Source organism: Balaenoptera borealis, assembly GCF_965194805.1.
Source record: "Balaenoptera borealis genome assembly, chromosome: 1".
NCBI classification, from domain to species: Eukaryota; Metazoa; Chordata; class Mammalia; order Artiodactyla; family Balaenopteridae; genus Balaenoptera; species Balaenoptera borealis.
In genome coordinates this window covers 152,711,591-152,732,392 of record NC_138860.1, presented here as the reverse complement: position 1 = coordinate 152,732,392, position 20,802 = coordinate 152,711,591, and the positions used below count along the sequence as shown (strand labels likewise).

Here is a 20,802-nt window from a genome sequence, read left to right as displayed (position 1 = left end):
AACAGTAAAAATCATCTTCGTAACAACCTATGAGGTAAGTACTACTATCTCTATTATATAGAAACTGAGGCTCAGAGAGATAAAGGAACCTGCCAAAGATCACAGGGCTCCTGAATGATGGAGGTGGGATTAATCTGACTCCATCTAATATCACACTGCTTCCCCAGGGAGAAGGGTGAAGGTAGTGGGGATGGTGGGGGAGAACGGGGTGGAGGTGGAAGGGTAAGGGTGGGGTTTCATGCTGTGTTTTAAAATCAGTATATTCCCCAAGTTTATGCTTACTAACGCTGAATTTTAGCCCTTTACATGAAGGTTAAGCAACAAGAGCTCCCCCACCATAACTAATACCTGTATTCCTCCCCAGTCATTATTTGGGGCTTGGAGGTTGTGCAGATGGTATTGTTAAGTTGTTCTCATTACGAGAGAAATAGGGCGGGACAGGGAGGAATGTGACAAATCAAATCCTCAGGACCAACCTACCAGATAAACAAAGAAACACAGGTGTCCTTATAATTAAGGTGCACGATGAGCTTGTAATGCCTTTGTGTGAAGATTCAGGACTTCTAAAGAAAAATAACATTGCCCTTAATACAGGAATTGCCTTTCAAAGGAAGAAAGTAAGTTTCCATGCTCTTACTAATTGTTTTGTTACATCAAGTTGACTATCCTAGAGCCACAATATGATTTGTAATTGTAAAATTATCATAGATTCCATTTATGGTTTGTATTGGGAAGGAATATAAATTATCATTACACCTTGGAGAATTGAACATAATTCTAAAACACTTGTTTTAGATAGGCAATATCATGCTGATAAAATTAATAATTTAATATATCACCTTTAATTAAATGTGTATATATACACACACATATATGAATATATATATAGTCTAAAATATATTTTCAATTGATGAGAAACAGTTTTTTTCCCTGTAGCATGGTTCTTAATACAAGGATGATTTGCTCTTTTTATGAGATATTTTTCATAAGTAGTATTACCTTAACATATTTGATTATAAAATTGAAAATGTATTATTTTTTATCTCTGTGTGGAATTTTTCAATTGTTTTAAAAGACCTCATAAATCCAGAGAATAGCTCGAATCTCTGAGTATAATAAAATGTATGACAAAGTAAAGTCCTAAATATGCCAAATTGTTTTCTTTGAAGAATCCATGGCTAAACTGATTTTGGAAAAGTTAAGACTGGAAGAATTGGTATTTTTTTGTATATCTTGTTTCTGGGTTTGATGTCTGTTTTAGTAATATGAGCACATGTAAATGCTACATGGGTTTCTTTTAAATGGGGACTACTTCCTACTATGAATTCTGACACGTTTTGCATTTACATAACCTTTTGGCATTAAATAACAATACGTTCATATATCAATATAAGGAACATGTATTAAGATCTTTATATTAGTGTGAAAAAGAACTTACAATTTGTAAAATATGTAATCATTTAAAAAACTCCAAGTACACCATGCACTGTTCTTATTGCATTCTGTCTGTTAACTCATTTATACTCAGAACAACCCCCATGAAGTTAGTTCTAATAGTATACCCATCTTACAGATGAGAAAACTGGGGTACAAAGAGGGTTAAGTAACTTAACTTCATCACAGAGCTAGTAAGTGGTAGAGCTGGTATTCAAACCAAGACAGGTTTTAGAGCCCATAATCTTACCCACCACAGTATAACCAAAGTAGATTCCCTGGAGAGGTGATTGGAGCACTAAAATTTTTATAAAGAGCAGAACTTGCTACAAGGGTTGTGCCTAAATTATTAAAAAACAACTGGCATCAAGTATGTATATACATCTGCATATACATATGCATATCTGCCACTATATTAAGCTAAGTGCTTTAAGTGCCCCCTTGCATTTAACCCTCATAACCACATTATGATGTGAGTATTTATCTGGTTGTGTATACTCGGACAAGTTGTTTAACTTTCCTCAGCTTAAGCTTCAATTTCCTCATCAGTTGATGTGAGAATGAGATTGTAAGCAGAGTGCATAGCACAGTGCCCAGCACAAAGTAAACTCTCATTAATGTTAGCTATCATTGTCATGACTGCTTTTAGGCTTAGAAAAACCAACTAACTTGTTCAAGATGACATACTTTTAAAAGGGCAGAGCTGATCTAGAAACTAGGTCTGATTAATACCCTAACTACAGTGGTTAAGACTGTGTCCTTTACTGTGCTAAACTGCCCTGAATTCTTGCCTGCTGGCCTTTCCTACAATATCTTGCTCATTGCTAATAATCAGAGATAGTCATTCATTAAAACAAAATTTGTTTTAATTCCAAAACAATAACTATTTACTATTGACATTTTAAAAAATACAGATAAGCAAAAGAGGGAGAAATAAAAATCACTCATAATACCACCTTCTAAAATAACCACTGCTACCCTTTCAAAAACAGGATACAATCTTGTGACCTCCTTTTCTCACTTTGAAATATACTGTGAACATCTTCCCATGTTGATAAATATTCATGGACTGTATCATTCTTAATGTCTGCAGAATATTCCATTGTATGGATGATCAGTCCCTTTTGTTGACCATTAAAGACTATTTCCAATTTTTGCATATTTCAAACTATGCTACAGTAAATAACCATAGGGCCAAGTCTTTGAACACATTAATGATTACTTCCTTAAAACAAATTTATTAAAGTGGAACTACTGGGTCAAAGAATACAAGTTAGCAGAATTTTGAGTTGGTATATCCCCATCTGCTCAGGAACAAAACTCTTTTGTTTTACATAGTCAAAGGAGACTGTGGGAAAACAGCTCTTATAGTCATCAGGGATTATTCAGTTTTAAGACTGCACCTTTTAAAACTTGGATTAAATGAGATAATCCATGGAAAGTGCACATAAGTGCTCAATAACTAACAGCTATCATAATAATGAAAATAACATCAAATTTGTTTTGTTTGTCATTCCCAGTCCTCCTATTACCTAGGCAGCCTCTTTAGTTTGTGTCTATGTGAAGGTCTGAATGGATCAAGTCCTAAAAACAGAAAATGTGAGAATCCTGAGAATTGTGAAATAAAACAATAAACCAGGGGTTAGGAGAACTTTTACAGTTTTTCCTCCTGATTCCCTTGTGACCTGGGCAGGTCCTCTCAGGACCTCAGAGCCTTCACCTATAAAGAGACATCAGATAAGATGATTCTTTAATATTTCCATTCTAACTCTACCATGCTAAGCTTACTTCAACCAGTAAGTCTTACTCATACCTGTATTTCCTGTATTTTGAACCAAAGTAGATTTCCTTTAGGCAATAATGGGCGTTCTCAACAACCTAACTGTGAGTTTCTGAGTTTCTGGGCCCTGGGTGTGAAAGTTTTACAAAGGTCAGGGAGGGCCCAAGAAGCGACTTTCCCATTTTTAATGATCATCAGATTACCCAGCACCAGACCAACACTGTGTTATTCAAAAGTCTGGTGTGGTTTAGGAGGCCACAGAGCAACTTGGCTCTCCCAAGTCATTGAGGCCAACAAACATTTATACCTGAAATCATAGAGCACAAAAGTCTTGGTCGTTTTGTTTGGGATTTAGTGATGTTAATCATTGTCTCCATTTCTCACTTTACTTTGGATATATCTTAGACACCAGTCAACTGGCCAAACATGGCTTGAAGGATCCAGTTAGTGTGTTCACACTCTGCCAAAGACAGGCCACCTTTCTAGTGCGCCTTCGCCTAAAGGGTAAGATTTATTCTAAGGGTTCCAAATTGGTCACGTTTGCAAATCCTCGGAGCCCAGCACAGTGTTTTGCCAAGAACATCGGTCCAAATGTTGTTGGTGGACTTGAACTGCCAAAAAAGCTATCTCACTTAAAATTTAAGCACAGGCAGCAGTATTGGAGAAGAGATTTATTCATTCAACTTCTTGAGCATAAACTCGATGCTAGGCGCCAGGGCCGGGAACCGCAGGGATCGGTCCTCCAACTCCCGCGTAAGGCGCCTCCTGGAGCCGGCGGTGGGGGTGGCGAAGCGACCGCTCAGCGCTGAGCGGGGGAGCGAGCCAGCTAGCGAGCGAGCGCGGTGCGACTCCGCGGACGTCCTCCCTGCCGCCGCGCCCCGCCCAGCCTCCGCCGCCTCCGGCTGGACCGCGCCGCGGAGAAGATGCGCCTCAAGAGCCAGGTAGCCGCGCCTCGGCCGGCCCCGCGCCCCCGACGCCCCGCCCACCCGCTGTCACGCGCGACCGCGCGGCCACGTGGCCGTGACTCGGTCATTCCAGGCGCCCAGCCCCGCCACCCGGACTCTCGGGGGGGGGAAGGGGCCCTTGCAGGAGGGAGCCGCCCCCGCGCGCCCCTGGCCCGGGGACTCCTGGCGACCCCCTCCGCCGCCCAGCTGGCGACTTTGTTCCCGAGGGGTTCTGGCTCCTTGCCCCGCGGGCCACGAGACACTTCCCCTGCCTCAGGGGAGGCAACCGAAAGTTGGGTTACCGCGCACCCCGCCCCCCGCGATAGTCGACCCAGCCCCGCGGAGAAGACGCCGCCCCGCGCGCGCCACTCCCATCTGCGCCTTTCCCGAGCTGTCCTCGGAGTGGCTTTGCTGAACTAGCTGGTGGCGCCAAAAAGTCCGGGCGGCTTCGAGCGAGCGGGGCCCCAGAGTGCTGGGCGAGCAGGCGCGCATCCTCAGGGGGGCCCCTTCTGTCTGTGTGACTCCCGCTAATTGTCGAGAAGCAGCACCCTCCAGTGCCTTTCCCCTATTACAGCCAGCTGTCGACCTGGGGCTTGGGATATTTCTAGATGAGACTGAGCGGGCGCTTCCGTTGCACTGAGCAGTGCTCTTGTTTAGCGGAGGAAAAAGGAGGATCAGGTGTTGGGTAGGGTGTATTTGTGTGTTGTACTCGTCTCTCTTTGGGCTGGGGTTGTCAAGCGTTTAGGATTTAGTAAACACACGTCCTGAAGTCTTGAACTTGCTGGAGACAATTCGTTTCTAAAAGAGAGAGAACCTCCCCTCTTCCAACATATGTTAACGGATTTAGGGAGACCACAGGGAAACCTTGGAGAGGAACTTCTGGAAAACAACTCCAGGTTTGGGGGAATATGAGTCATATTGATTCCCCAGGGTTAGCCGGTACTGCTCAAGGGTGGTAATTCTCATAAATCTTCCCTCTGGGGAATCAAATACCTGCTCCACAACAGTTTGTCACGAGCCCTGTGGGTTCATGAAAGCCTGCCTGCGCCCCTTACCAAGCTGCTTTATTTTAGTAGAACCCCTTGAAGAGGCTGCCTCACATTACCTTCTTGCATTTCTGCGCCTAGTTTTTCATTATTTTATAATACTTGCAAATTGACACTGAACAGGCTTTAACCTCAGTCATTTCAGAATAAGTTTGATGTTTTAAGTGAAATGTGAATGGAGCTCCATTTATGAGGGAAGTAGTCTGTGTGAAGTGTTTTGTAAATGTGAGTGGGTTGAGTTTAAAACACTGAATAAAATTAATGTAATGAGGAATCAAAAGGTTCAATCCAGATGTTTGCCTCCGTGCTTCCCTAATAAAGTGAGAGTCGAGTGCTGCACAGCGCCTGTCCTTGTGGTTCTTAGGGAGAGTGGATTGTGGTTGACTAAGAACCAGTGATGGTTGGATTCCTTCCCTTCATTTTCTGAAACATTAACTATTCCTTGGGGCTGATGGGGTTGTGACCCACCCACCTATATAGAGGATTTTTCCCCCTCTCCTAACTACCTTAGAAGTATATGAGGGATTTACATGCAGGTTTTTAGCTAGGGAACTTGTAAGTAATCCTCTTTAGTTATCATTAGTATTAGCCTCTGAAACCTTTGCTTGCTTATACGATAAGGTACTTGGGTGTGATTGTAATAGAGGTGGGGTTGTGGGTTAGAGTTGGTGGCCTCACTAATTCCACTACTTAGTGTGTTTTGAATTAACAGAAAACTCCTTAGCATTTGTGTAGAGGCAATAGAATTTAGCACGAAGGATTCTAATTCAGATATTCTTGGTTCAGGTCTATCCCACCACTCAGTTGTTATGTGACCTTGCATAATCAATTTCTTGGTCTTACTATTTTTTCCCACTCTTTCATTCCCAATGAACTAATGGGGATAATACCAGCCTTTGACATGGGAATTAAATGGAATACCATATATGTACAGTGCCTGGCATGTTGGGCACTCAGTAAATACTCCTATTAACGGTCCATAACAGTAGCTATTACCATCACTGCTACTATATCTGCTGAAAAATACCTATCTATAGTCGGGGAAAGAGGTTGACTGCAAAGGGTCATAAGGGAATTTTCTGGGGTAATTGAAATACGCTATATTTTGATTGGGGTGTTGACTGCAGGGTGTATCCATTTGTCAGAACTCATCAAACTGAACCCTTAAGATCTGTGCATTTGACTGTATGTGCATTACATCTCAATAAAGTTCATTTAAAAACTTAACCTCCAAATGTGTTAAATACATCCCTTTTGAGAGGCAGGAGTTGACATAACAAGGTAATTCTGCATAACCTAGTGATTCATTTCCAGAGGCCCCTCTGCCTCTGAGCGTATCTTCTTCATAAATTCATGTTGGGTCATAGGAAACATGGAGGGAAGGAACTATAATTTTTCAGGTTGTTGTCAGGAGTGATGGTCCATGGAGAAGAATGATTATTTGGCTTGTGCCAGGATTATATTTAATTTGGAACTTGCATATGGTATTAGTTTTTATTAATAGCTTTGTAAAAACCAGATTAAAATGTTTTATTTGATCCAATAATGCTCATTTGCATAATATTTCCATCCAGTAAGCACAATTCCTGAAAGTTCATAGTGATTTTGCATCCCTTCCCTTGCTTTCAGTAAATTCTTTGCATTGCTGGTAATTAAGTGAGATAGCTAATGTGCATTTAGCACAGTATCAGGCACATGGTAAATGCTAATATATGCCAGCTGTTATTAAAATTGCTATATTTATATTCATCTTTTTTTGGAGATGGAAATCAACACTATACAGATTTTAATGTCAATTCACTATAATGATGCTGTGAAAAGTTTTTGAAGTGGAAACAAGCCAGTAATTATTAATAAAATATTGTAAAAATAAAATCTCATCCAAACATAGTGGTCATAACTTTTCAATGGTAGCCCTTAGGAATACAGGCAAAAGCTATGATGGAAGCAAAAACATTTCTGAGAACCAAAAATATGCCACAGAGAGTATGTTAACTTGTTTACTCACAGACAAGCTCCTTGGACCCTCCCTCAAGCCTTCTATTCTTACTTGAGACATAGTTCTAACATGCTTAGTTCCCTAATTTCTCAGCCTGCAGCAGATTAGAAGGCCTGAAAGATAGGAGACACACTGGAATTTCAGTAAAGGTGAGCTGGAAGTGAGGGACAAACAAATTACAAAAGTAAGACATGAGAAATTAGTCTTAGTCTTAAATAGAAGCAATAATTGAATTAGAGTACTGAATAACAATTGCCAATTTTGTTGGAATTTTCCATTTTATTCTTTAAAAGGGTTGCATCATGGTATGCTCTATTTTAAAAGGGGAATAGCATATAGCAATGTATTTTTAGGAAGATTTCCATCTGATATGATTAGATTAGAAACTTTGGTTTGTTAAGAGGCAAGCTTTAGTTACCGGTAAATTTTACTTAATGTGGAATGATTTATTCCCTTATGATACTGCATAAATGAGGTATCCGTTGACATTCATGCTTGTGATTTGTGATTGGGAACTGGATTTTTAAAACTGCATTCTTCTTTTCATGCAATGGCATAATGAGACGAATCATACATGGTGTATTAGGTTGCTAGGGCTACCATAACAAATACCACAGACTGGGTGGCTTAAACAATAGAAATTTATTTACTCATACTTCTGGAGGCTTGCAGTCCAAAATCAAGGTGTTGGCAGAGTTGTTTTTTCTGAGGCCTCTCTCCTTGGCTAGTATATGGCCATCTTCTCTCTGTCTTCACATAGTCTTTCCTCTTTCTGTGTCTCTGTCCTAATTCTCTTCAATCATATTGGATTAGGGCCCACTCATATGACTTAATTTTACCTCAGTTATTACCTCTTTACAGGCCCTATCTCCAAATACAGTCGTATTCTGACGTACTGGGGGTTTAGATCCTCAGCATATGAATTTGGCTGGGGGGGACACAATTCAGCCCACAACACATTATCTAGTAAAAAGCTGTATTGGTTCTTTCAAAATATTGTAGCTCCGTACGTAGTCTAGGAAACAAGTCAGATTTTACTTCTTGTTTTTGATCTAGATGTTGTACTTCCCTGTTGCAGTAAGAAACCCAAACATGTTTGGGTTTCTTACTAGACGTTGTACTTCCCTGTTGCAGTAAGAAACCCAAACGTATCCATCAGGTATCAACACGCACACACGCACACACGCACCTTTTACATGTGAGGCTGATTACAGCTGAATCAGAGTTAGGGTCATTATCCAAGCTGAGTTTAATCTGTGACTGGACTAAAAATCATGTCCTTCATTGATTGGCTGTGCCGTGGCTTCCTAATCTTTCTGACTCTATAGCACTTTGGGTGGTGGAGGTAGAAGGTTTGGCTTTCTGGAAAGAAACCATTTAACCCTTTGATACCTTCATACCTAGTTCTGTCATTTGAGCTCTTTGTTTGACTTTCCAGTTATCTTTGCAACAGAATAATTATACTAATATCTCTATTCATATTTTCTACATATTAAAGCCATGAATTTATGGACCCAAATTTGCTGCACAAGTAACCTTTCTTCACTCAAATCAGAACCTGGTGATAGTTTACTCAGAGGTACCTAAACTGCCCACTTCATGGTTTAGTCCCCTTACCAGTCTGAAATTTATCTCAGCTCCACATATTCATGCATCAGGATGTGATATTTTATCTAAAGAAAAGAAAAAAATCCTTATCTAAAAAAAGAGACATAAACTTATGTTGTGCAAAAATGGCTCTCAAATGCATTATGTGTGTTACTACCAGTTTGTCTAATTTGTACAGCCACTGAACAACTGGCAAAGTGGCCAGTGTTGATGTTGCAGCTGCCACGGAGCTCCCAGTTGCTTTAGGAATTTTTACATTTTATTAATGTGATGACAGAGTTTACAGTTATCCACAGTATGTTAATTACAAACACTTGTTATCTATAGTACCAGCTTGATGCTTGATCTTATATTTCTTTTAATAGAAATGTTACAGCTTTTACATTTAATTATAATGGGGGTTAATCATCACATATGAGTTTTCACCTATGAGCAAAAAATTTGGAACAAATTAATGTTGAGATGAGACTATTAGATTTAAAATGGAATGCCAACATAGTTTTCTTTTTTTGACTTTTAAAATTTACATTAACAAGAAATTGCTAATGTCAGTGAGCCTTCTGAAACCATTTCACATGGCTGAATGATTGATTGATTAATTCAGTGAAAAATTGTTGAGTGTCCAGTATGAGCCAGGCCCAGTTGTAGGTGCTTAGGATACATCAGTGGACAAAATTCAAATATCCCTGTCAGTAGCAGTACAAGGGGAGATAGAAATTAAAAATAACCATAATAAACATGCACATTATGTGCATGTAAAAAGGTTATAAAAATTAGAGTAGGATAAAGGGGATCAGGAACTTGGACAGGGATTGTAATTTTGAATAAGGTAGGCCTCATTGAGAAGGTGACCTTTGAGCAAACTTGATGGAGATGAAGTTAGCCATGTGGCTATCTGGAAAAAGCAGTGGGAATAGCCCGAGGAAAGGCCCTAAGGCACGAGTGTAACTTGAAGGGTCCAAGGAACAGCAAGGAGGTCAGTATGGCTAAAGAGGAGTGAACAAGAAGGGAAAAGATTATAAATCGGATTATAAGGTTTGCATGAGGAATAAGTTTTGTCATGGTTTGTCATCCACTGATGAGAAGATAGCGCTTAGCTTATACACCAAGCACTTTGTAGGTACTCTGCAAATGCTTGTTGAATGTTTCTTTGGCAAATGAATTGGTGCTTATAAGAACTGGTCTTGAACCACAGTAGAAAGCAAAATAGGCCTCTAGAATTGTTGCTAATTCTGTTTCTGGCAAACATTAGAATTGGATTTGGGAAAGGCAAAGGGCAGAAAAATAACATGGAGATGCTGATGTGTAGGTGTCTGAGTCCTGTCTGACCACTGTCACACCGACCTCACTAGGGAATTAGTTTTTTTACTTAGCCTTAACCATTTGGTACTGAACAATTCCTTTTCAGTTTGATTTTTGTCTTCAAGATTTGTACTTTTAACCAGAAAGAAAAAATTCCGGTGTAGAGCTACTCTTGATTTGAAAGTTTGAGGTCTGTCAACTTCAGGAGACCCATACCATAGATGGGCGTTACTCTTTCTTGTTTACTTCTCATAGGATGGATCTCATAATTATTATATTTGTGTATTTTGTTTATAGTTTACAATTTATTTTTATATATGTTACCTCATTTGACCCTCACAGCAAATCTGTGTGAGAAGTGGATTGCCATCATTACATTTTGAACTGGGTATCTTACATTTGCCCTCTAGATCTTCTCTCTACCCTTTTCCCCATCCTTTCTGTGGCCTTGGAGGCTGACCTTTACAGACTGCATCAGTGGGCTTCCTTACCCTTTTGATTCTAGAAGGATTTGGCCAGTGGGAGCACTGGCAGGATATCTGAAGGCAGAAAGAAAGTGAGTTCTGGGTATTTATTTCCCCAACTCTCTCTCTGCTAGGCTATTGGTTAGCAGTGGCTGTGTGGAGGCTGCAGCCCGTATCCATCCTACAGCTACAGCTCACTCTCTTCCTCTATTTCTCTCTCTCTGGGTTCTCTCAAGGTCAAAGAGGTGATAATGAGTCTCCACTATTGCTAGCCCCAGGGTGCTTCATCATTCCTTGATGAATTTCCTTCATTAAACCTTGCTCAGTTTTACTCTTTGAGTACGCCTTCTGTTTCCTGACTCAGACCCTGACTGAGACACAGCTTTAATGATGACAACTTAGACAAGTTGGGCAACCTGCCCAATGATAGAAATCTGGTAAATGACACAGTAGGGACTTGATCCTGGTTTTGTGGCTGAGGCAAAAACCTTTCTACTCCGGTCTCCAATTGAAAGTGTACTGTATGGGATATTATTTATTGGTATGTCCTTAAACATGGAAGGGCCTTTGTAAACAGTAGAGCTCTTTAAAAAGAAATACTATTCCCCTTCCTGCCAAAACAATACAAACAAACAAACAAAACCTAAACACGTTATATCTTCGTAAGAGAAGCATGGAGACAAAATCAGGAATCATTTAGACTGTTTGCTTTTGGTTATTCATGGTGATTAAAAAATAGGGACACTGTGAATAATTAATAATCTGGAATTTCCCATTTTCATCTCTCTACTGGTCTACCATAAAATCCTCTTTACTCAGCCCTATTTTACAGTCTCTTTTCCTCCAATTGGTCACCAACACCAAACATTGTCTCTAAAATGTAGATGTGACCCTGACATTTCTTTGCCCCCCACTATCTACAGGATGAAGCCTAAGCTTATTGGTTTGTTGTTGTACATTTATCCTTACCTTTATAACTAAATATATGGCCCTCCCTTTTCTCCCATTCAAATCCTACATTTGCTCTGATATTAAATTTTTTGCAGTTGACCAAACATACTTCACATTTGCTTTTGCCTGTTTGCATTTGCTGTTTTCTCTGCCTACAATATCAACATCCTTGCCCTCAGCCCCATCATCTGTCAAGAGAACCACTTATCCATCGGAGTTCTGTAGGAAAACATCACATGAAACCTTTTGGACCCCACAGGCAGGGCTGCCAGACTTGAGGAAAGAAGCCCAACTCCTTGAGGACAGAATCTGGGTCTTTATTCATCATTGTATCCCCTGAGTCCTGGGGCCTGGTCTAGGGCCCTGCAGTTAGTGGACAATCAACAAATATTTGTTGAGTCAATGACTCTGTGTGAGGCTCCTTCAACCAAAACCTTTACAAGAAAAGTTTTTAAGTTGTTTTTACTGATTTGAATTAAAATATCAGCAAGGTTGGATGAGGATAGCAGCAAAGAAAAGATAAAAAGCAAAAATTCTGAGTTCTCATCAACTGGAAAGTTCGTAACTACGGAGTCCATGCCATGGAGTCCTGTTTTTGCTGCTAGAGGCTTGAGTAGGACTGTATACAACTTTGGCCTCTTATCCAATATTTCGATGGCTGTGGTTGACCTGTGTTAGTTTTCTCTGCTACGATTATAGAAAAGATTTCCCTTTTTTTCCCCCGAAGATTGGTTGGCCATTTTTTTCCCTACATCTCTGATATTAAAGGTCTTTTAGTTCTCACAGCATGAGTTTCTGAACAAAGGGTCATCTCAGAAGCAGCAGTTTTGAGGATCTTACTCAGGTCATAGGAACCAGTGTTCCTGAAAGTCCCTGGTCCATGACCATAATAATAGAAGTCAGATCCCGAGTTTATATTACAAGTAAGAATTTTGTACTGCAAATTCTCCCTGTCCACTCAGACTATCACTTGTTGAGGGGAAAATGATACTAACTGTAATACTATACTGTAATTTGAGGTTAAATTACTATGTTGTTTGGAGACATACGGCAGAAGGAGAGAGCTCAAGAAACTTTAGTACACATGGGACAGTCTTATTGTGTGTTGAAATAGGATTTCTCTTCACTTTGAGGGTGTGATATATTCTTTTGGGGTATAAATTATGCAAGGTTAGATTATTCTTATAATAAAATAATTTCAAAAGACAAGTAGTACCAAGACAATTTTACCAGATTAAAGTAAGCTTGAATTATTTTTTTTTGATTTTTGAAATGGAAGACACATAGTCTACAAGGGGGAAGTGATCAGAGTAAACTAAAATTTAGCGATCTGTCCTCTAGTTACAAAATGGTGCCATATGGAATCACAATAGACATGGTCTGCTTTTCTAAGTAAGTTCTGTTCAATGGGAAACATTCTCTAATTCATAAACCAGAGAAGAGAGTTAATAAATTTGCCAAACCAAATTGGGATAGGCAGTACTATAAAGATTGTCATAATAACCATGGAAAATTGGATATATATGGGATGGAGTGATATTCAGCAGGGATGAGGTCAGAATAGGACATATAGGAAGAAAAACTAAAGCACAAAAAATTAATGTAGGAAATGTTTGTGAGTAGCAGTATTATTAGGTTATGTTTATAGAATACCTTTTCACTTTTCTTACATTTTTCCACGTAGAAACGTGGTATAAAATGAACATGAAAATTAAAGAATAAAAATTTTAAAAGGAACTCTGAATTAATAGTAAGAATTCTGAGATAATTCCTTTATCACAAGTGTTCTTGCTCCTATATTTATTATCCCGGTTAATGGTACCATCATTTTCCCAGTGGACCTAGGTAGAAAAATCTTGAATTATCCTAGATCCATCCCTCTACCTTATTATCTATACTCACTTACAAGTCCCTGGGTCCAGATAGTAAACCTGATTTTTTTAGTTAGCCAGCATTTACTGAGTGCCTAATATGTGCCTTGTTCAGACATGGAGAATGATATAGACAAAAATTGATGTCCTTGGGGGGCTTACATTTTCTTAAACATCATATTTCTGATTTGAAGATAAGATTTCTGAAATGGAAACCCACTTTTACAATCAATGTTTGAAAAAAAATGTGGTTATCATTGCCTGTGCATGAGTGCACTTCGTGAAGCTCATAGCAAGTATGTGTTTAACTGTCATCTCAGTTGAGTTATTTGCATTTGGAAACCCCCTATACAGTTGAATTTTAACTTAAATTTGTATCCCTGGTGTCATTTAAAATATTAAAAAGTAGCCAAAAAACACGTGAAAATATGCTCAGCATTATTAGTCATTAGGGAAATGCACATCAAAACCACAATGAGGGCTTCCCTGGTGGCGCAGTGGTTGAGAATCTGCCTGCCAATGCAGGGGACACGGGTTCGAGCCCTGGTCTGGGAGGATCCCACATGCCACGGAGCAACTGGGCCCGTGAGCCACAATTACTGAGCCTGCGCGTCTGGAGCCTGTGCTCCGCAACAGGAGAGGCTGCGATGGTGAGATGCCCGCGCACCGCGATGAAGAGTGGTCCCCACTTGCCGCAGCTAGAGAAAGCCCTCGCACAGAGACGAAGACTCAACACAGTCATAAATAAATAAATAAAAGAACGTGAATTTCTTTAAAAAAAAAAAAAATCATGTTTAAAAAAAAAAAAAACCACAATGAGATACCACCATGTCCATTGGCTATAATAAAAAAGAAAGAGAAATAAATAAATAAATAAAAACCAAAAATAACAAGTGTTAGGGAAGATGTGGAGAAATTAGAACCCTCATACATTGCTGGTGGGATTGTAAAATGGTGCAGCCACTGTGGAAAAGTTCATCAGTTGTTAAATATAGGATTACCATGTGACCTCCACAATTCTACTCCTAGTTGTATAGCCAAAAGAATTGAAAGCTAGTATTCAAGTACAGGTACACACATGTTCATAGCAACACTATTCACAATAGCTAAAAGGTGGGAACAGCCCAAATATCTATCAATGGATAAACAAATTGTAATACATACACAAAATGGAATAATATTCAGCTATGAAAAGGAATGAAGTTCTGATATAGGCTGCAACATTGATGAACCTCCAAAACATACTAAGTGAAAGAAGCCAGACACAAAAGGTGACATATTATATAATTTCGTTTATATGAAGTACCCAGAATAGATAAATCCATAGAGTCAGAAGGCAGATTGGTGGTTGCCAGGGGCTAGAAGCAAGGGCAATGGAGAGTAAGGGGTTTTACTTTGAAATGATGGAAATGTTTTGGATTTAGACAGAGGTGGTGGTTGTACAACATTGTGAATGTACTAAATGCCAATGAATTGTTCACTTGAAAATGATTGATGTCATATTATATAAATTTCACCTCAATAAGTTATTTTTGAAATGTTATACTGTGATGCAAAATTGAAATAAAAGTTATTGTGTGCCCTGGAGTTTGCCTGTCATATACCATTCAGTGCAGTTAAAAACAGAATAAATTGTCAAATTTTTTTATATAGATTCTAGAATTTCAGGGTTCAGAGAGATTGGTATGACCTTTTCATGTGTCATCAAGGACTGTCATATAGACATCTAACATCTGTATGTCAAAAGCTCGACTTCCAATAGAAGCTGTATGACTTTTCATGATACATGATCAAATATAACAGGGATATCTACATTCTTTTTCCCTTCAGCAGCTCATAGTATATCACTATGCCCCACTCAGAAATCATGAGTGGCGTTTCCCTTTGCAGCTAAGTCATGGAGTGAGCACTGGTGGCAAGGTTGCAGCTTGCCTGGGACAGGTGGATCCAGGACCAGTGACTTAAAGACTTTGTGAAGTAGGCTCCTGCTATTACCATGTGGAGGAGGGCCTGGGCTGGCTGTAGCTGAGAATATGCTAGACTGCGTCCCCTTCTAACTACTGCAGTACCACCAGCATGATCCCGTTTGAAGCAGTGGGAGAGCACTGTCATCTGCAAGTCTCAAGTCTCAGAACTCAGTGGTACTGTGAGCTCATATTTCCACGCCTTTATAGGCCCAGAACCCTGACCATCCGACTCCATCTCTTGGAGTCAGGCTGGACAAAGCTGTCTGCTTATTTCCTATGGGAAGATACCCAGAGTGCCTTGTAGCACTCAAGCATGATTTACCCTCTTCATTAAAGGTAATTTTTCTTCTTTTTCTCTTGTTGGAGAGAAAAATAAACAAACACATGCTTATTAATGTCCAGCAGAGCATCTTCATACATTAAAAAAATAAAAATTTGAATAACCAAATTCAGAAGAAACCCCAATATTCCTTGATACCTTTTGAGATCGTAATATCAATTCTAAAGCATCAAAGAGGCCAGCTTCACCAGCATGGATTATAAAAAGCAGGATCCCTGTGATTCTCTGCTTCACTGTCAATGACCAGAAGTGATGGACACGATCTTTGCATAATAGCTTCTGTTTATTCATAAAATTATGTACAAATTTAGTTTTCAAAGTTTGAATCTTAGCCAGGCTTTAATAATGGCTATTTTCTTTGTTATTATTTTTATTTTTTTAATTTTTTTTTAATTGGAGTAAAATTGCTTTACAATGTTGTGTTAGTTTCTGCTATACAATGAGGTGAATCAGCTATATGTATACTTATATCCTCTCCCTCTTGGACCTCCCTCCCACTCCCCCCCAATCCCACCCATGTAGGTCGTCAAAGAGAACCAAGCTGAGCTCCCTGTGCTATACACCAGGTTCCCACTAGCTATCTGTTTTACACATGGTAGTGTATTTATGTCAAACGTAATCTCCCAATTCCTCCCACCCTCCTCTTTCCCCACTGTGTCCACAAGTCTCTTCTCTACATCTACATCTCTATTCCTGCCCTACAAATAGGTTCATCTGTACCATTTTTCTAGATTCCACATATATGTGTTAATATACGATATTTGTTTTTCTCTTTCTGACTTACTTCACTCTGTATGACAGACTCTAGGTCCATCCACATCTCTGCAAATGAGCCAATTTCATTCCTTTTTATGGCTGAGTAATATTCCATTGTATATATGTAACACATCTTCTTTATCCATTCATTGGTTGTTGGACATTTAGGTTGTTTCCATGTCCTGGCTATTGTAAATAGTGCTGCAGTGAACATTGGGGTACATGTGTCATTTTGAATTATGGTTTTCTCAGGGTATATGCCGAGAAGTGGGATTGCTGGATCATATGGTAGTTCTATTTTTAGTTTTTTAAGGAACCTCCATACTGTTCTCCACACTCTCTCCAGCATTTATTGTGTGTAGATTAACCACAGCAAGATCATTTTTGACCCACCTCCTAGAGTAATGAAAATAAAACCAAAAATAAACAAATGGAACCTAATTAAACTTAAAAGGTTTTGCACAGGGAAGGAAATTATAAACAAGATGAAAAGACAACCCTGAGAATGGGAGAAAATATTTGCAATGAAGCAATGGACAAAGGATTAATCTCCAAAATATACAAACAGCTCATGGAGCTCAATATCAAAAAAAAACAAACAACCCAATTAAAAAATGGGTGGAAGACCTAAATAGACATTTCACCAAAGAAGACATAACAGATGGTATTGTTGTTAATCCGAATACCTTTAGGCAGAGTATGTACGTTCCAGGTAGGCTACAGAGACCATAGGCCCCCTTACTCTTTTTATCTTACTCAGGTCAGTTTACACGTTTATGTTTCCTGTGTAGCCCCTGTAGTCATTTGAGTTTGTAATTTCCAACCTAGACTCAAGTTGTGCAGTTGTATGTAATTGTACAGATAATTAACAGTAATACCAAATACTTTAATAGAACATACTGAGTTCTGGACACTGATTTAAGTGTTTTATCTGTATTAACTAATAGAAGGCTCATAACCCCGTTAGGTAGTGTGGCCACTGTAGAAGTGTGCCATTCAGATCTCCCTTCAAGAGAGAACTCACTTTATCTGCAAGGAGTGCAGTTAGATGACAGCTTCCAACTACAGCTCCTTTAGGTCACATGCTTCCTAGAGAGCCAGTAACTGAACACAGTGGGGATCTAGGACCTGACCCTTTCTGCCCACTGTGGGGACTCTTCTTATGGAAAATCTTTGTTCCAGACTCCCCTTTGGGTAGGCCAAGGCTTTGTCCATCTGCATTGTGATCTGAGCCTCTCCCTGTCCAATTCTATTTCCTCCCCTGTGTATTTTTCCAATAAATTGATAAATCTTTTCCACCGTCTCAGTGTTTGCCTCTGGGAGGATACAACTGATACAGATTATTAACCTCATTTTACAGATGAGGAAACAGAGGCACAGAGAAGCGACTCAAGATCTCACAGCCAAATGAGTTTCAGTGCTCTTAATCATGTTCAACAATCATGTTGTGTTGAATTGGATTCAAACACAGACAAATGCCTTTTTATCTTGTTTATGAGACATAAACTGATATTTTTATTCATCCATCCATTTGTTTATTAAGACTACCAACACATATCTATGGAGTGCCATCTGTGTGTCAGGCACAGTGCTAGGTACTGTTCATATACTGGCGGAAAAGGAGCACAGTCTCTGACCTCAAGGAGCTTCCATTCTGGCAGGTAATTAGGTTCTACGCAAATACAACCTCAATGTCCCCTAGGCCCCTCCAGTTCATGGATCTTAGGTGAGGTCACTTTAAATCTTTGTCACTAAGTCTAGTGTCTATAATCTCCCATGTACCAAGTGGCATGCTGTCAGTTCTGTCCCTTTCTTCTGTCTCTCTGGGCATCCTCAAAGGTCTTTTTTCCTGTCAAATGAAATAATGCATATTATTGATACATGCTTGGTAGTTGAGTAAAACTTTCATAAAGTGAATATTATTGCCATTATTATTACGATCATATAATATATTCTGCTACTTACACTTCTTCTTTCCTTCTCCTCCAATGCCTCCTCTCGCCATATATCCTGGCCACTGTCTGCTGTTCTACTTGTTGCTCTAAAGCTGCCTGTACCTTTCCACTATACTATTACCACTGTTGGAAACACCTACATGATGTGCCCTGCAGGTTCATCAGCTTCCTCTGTGGCCAGTCTCTAGAGTTCTGTTCCTTTATCGGCATCTGCACTCATCTGTTACTAAAACTTTGCTATGCTCATCTCAGCTAACCACCCCTCTCCCCTCAAGACCTCTTGGAGCATCTGCTCTGTGGAGTTTGTTGCCATTTTTCCCACCTCCAGATTCAGGTGCTTATCTCTTTCCAGTTAGTAGCGAAGCATTTTCCTTTTCTTATGTCTACCTGCTTTTGTGGGGAACAGGTAGAACTGGGGCTTGGGCTCTTCGTGATGAGAGTTAATTCATTCTTTATCACACATCCTTTCTTTTGTCAAACTGTTAAATGTGGCTGTCAGTTAGAACCTCCCACTGTACCTGGAACCACTGATCCCATCCAGCTTTTAGGCCCACTGTCCCAGCCTCTTTCCTCATTTATGGTGGTTTTTTCCCACAGGCCTTCCTGTTTTCCTTCTGTTCAACCTGGAAGTGACATTTAAACTAAGGATGAAGAAAAATAGGAATTAGCTAGTGGAAGAAGGGAAGCAGGATTAGGTAGGGTGATTAGAAGAGATGAGAGCTCCAGTAGAAGGAATAGCCTGGGAAAATTTCCTTATTTGTTGGATTAAGTAAAAGATTCTCTTTCTTGGATTAAGTGCTGCTATGTAGTTGAACTGCCTGATTTAAATTTTGACCCCACTGTTTGATAGCTGTGCAATGCTGGACAAGTGAACTTAAACTCTGTGCTCAATTTTATAATCTGTAAAATGGGGATAACTTTACTTCATAAAGTTATTGTGAGAAGCAAATGAAATAGCCCCTGTAAACAGAACTTATTAGCACAGTGCCAAGCACATAGAAGGTTCCTGACAGGCTGGTTTATTTATTGCTACTTATATCAGTCACCTATTGCTATATAACTAACCACTTTTAAAACTCAGTTGTTTAAAACAGTGAGAGTTTATTTTTATTTATTTATTTATTTATTTACATGAATTTATTTACTTATTTATTTTTGGCTGCGTTGGGTCTTCATTGCTACGCGCGGGCCCTCTCTAGTTGCAGCAAGCAGGGGCCACTCCTCGCTGTGGTGCGCGGGCCTCTCACCGGGGTGACCTCTCTTGCTGCGGGGCACGGGCTCTAGGCACACGGGCTTCAGTAGTTGTGGCATGCAGGTTCAGTAGCTGTGGCTCACGGGCTCCGTTGCTCCGCGGCATGTGGGATCCTTCTGGACCAGGGCTCGAACCCGTGTCCCCTGCATTGGCAGGCAGATTCCTAACCACTGCTCCACCAGGGAAGTCCAAAAAACAGTGCATGTTTATTATTGCTCATGAGTTTACAAGTCAACTGGGAAGTTCTTTTGATCTTAGTTGGGCTCATTTATACATTTGTAGTCAGCTCTAGGGCAGGTAGGCAGCTCTGCTGATCTTGGCTGGGCTCTCTCACATGTGTGGGGTTGGCTGGTTATAGGCTGTTCTAGGATGGCCTTGACTAGGCTCACTGGACTGTTTTCTATGTGCTCTTGCTTTTTCTGGCAGGACAATTGGGGCTTGTTGACATGACAGCTGGGCAAGATTCCAAGAGAGAGAGAGAAAGTAAGCAAGAACTGACATAGCAGGAACTCTACTGTATCCTATTGGCCAAAGCAAATCACAAGGCCAGCCCAGATATAGGCAACAGGAAATAGATTACATCTTTTGACAGGAAGATCTGCGAAGTCACATTGTAAAGGGCATGGGTACAAGGAGGGGTAAATATTATGACTAGTTTTGCAGTTGCTCTCCCACACCACCCGTAACATTCCTTACAGAAATAATAGAAACAAATATTTGTAGCATGGTTTGCAGACTACAAAGACCTTTTACCTGTAACCACTGAGTCTTACAACAAGACTGTGATTTAAGTATTTTTGAGGCTATCTTGGGCACATACTTCTGTTGATACCTTTTTCTTAACCTTCTAGCACACATGATTGCTCACATTTGTGCAGTAAGGTTTCCTCCTCAGCCTACTGCCCTCCTGACTCTTCAAGGGTCATTTTATTTACTTTCATGGTTCCACTGATACTCCAGCCTAAACCTTCCAAAGCTTTGTTTTTCTATGTCTCACTGATTGTTAGCCAGCAGTTCATAGTTGTCACATGACCACCTCAAACTCATCATGCCCAGATGTATAAACAGATGTGTTATCATTTTTTTTTTTAAACATCTTTATTGAAGTATAATTGCCTTACATTGGTGTGTTA

At 39.9% G+C, this 20,802-nt stretch overlaps 1 protein-coding gene and 1 long non-coding RNA gene across 2 annotated transcripts in view; one reads left to right on the top strand and one right to left on the bottom strand.

The window, feature by feature from the left end:
* The first annotated feature begins 4,112 nt into the window (after positions 1–4,112).
* The window catches only part of ELAVL4 (ELAV like RNA binding protein 4), a 143,520-nt gene continuing 126,830 nt past the window's right edge, over positions 4,113–20,802 (top strand). Inside the window, exon 1 of the mRNA XM_082371416.1 lies at positions 4,113–4,155. Within this exon, the coding sequence (XP_082227542.1) occupies positions 4,138–4,155 (18 nt within the window). The 5' untranslated portion in view covers positions 4,113–4,137. The remainder of the gene's footprint in view (positions 4,156–20,802) is intronic.
* On the bottom strand, positions 10,213–20,746 carry LOC309618479. Its single transcript, XR_014238508.1, has 2 exons — positions 14,227–20,746; positions 10,213–13,885 (listed from the first exon to the last, which is right to left on the bottom strand). It is a non-coding gene; the product is annotated as an uncharacterized lncRNA (long non-coding RNA).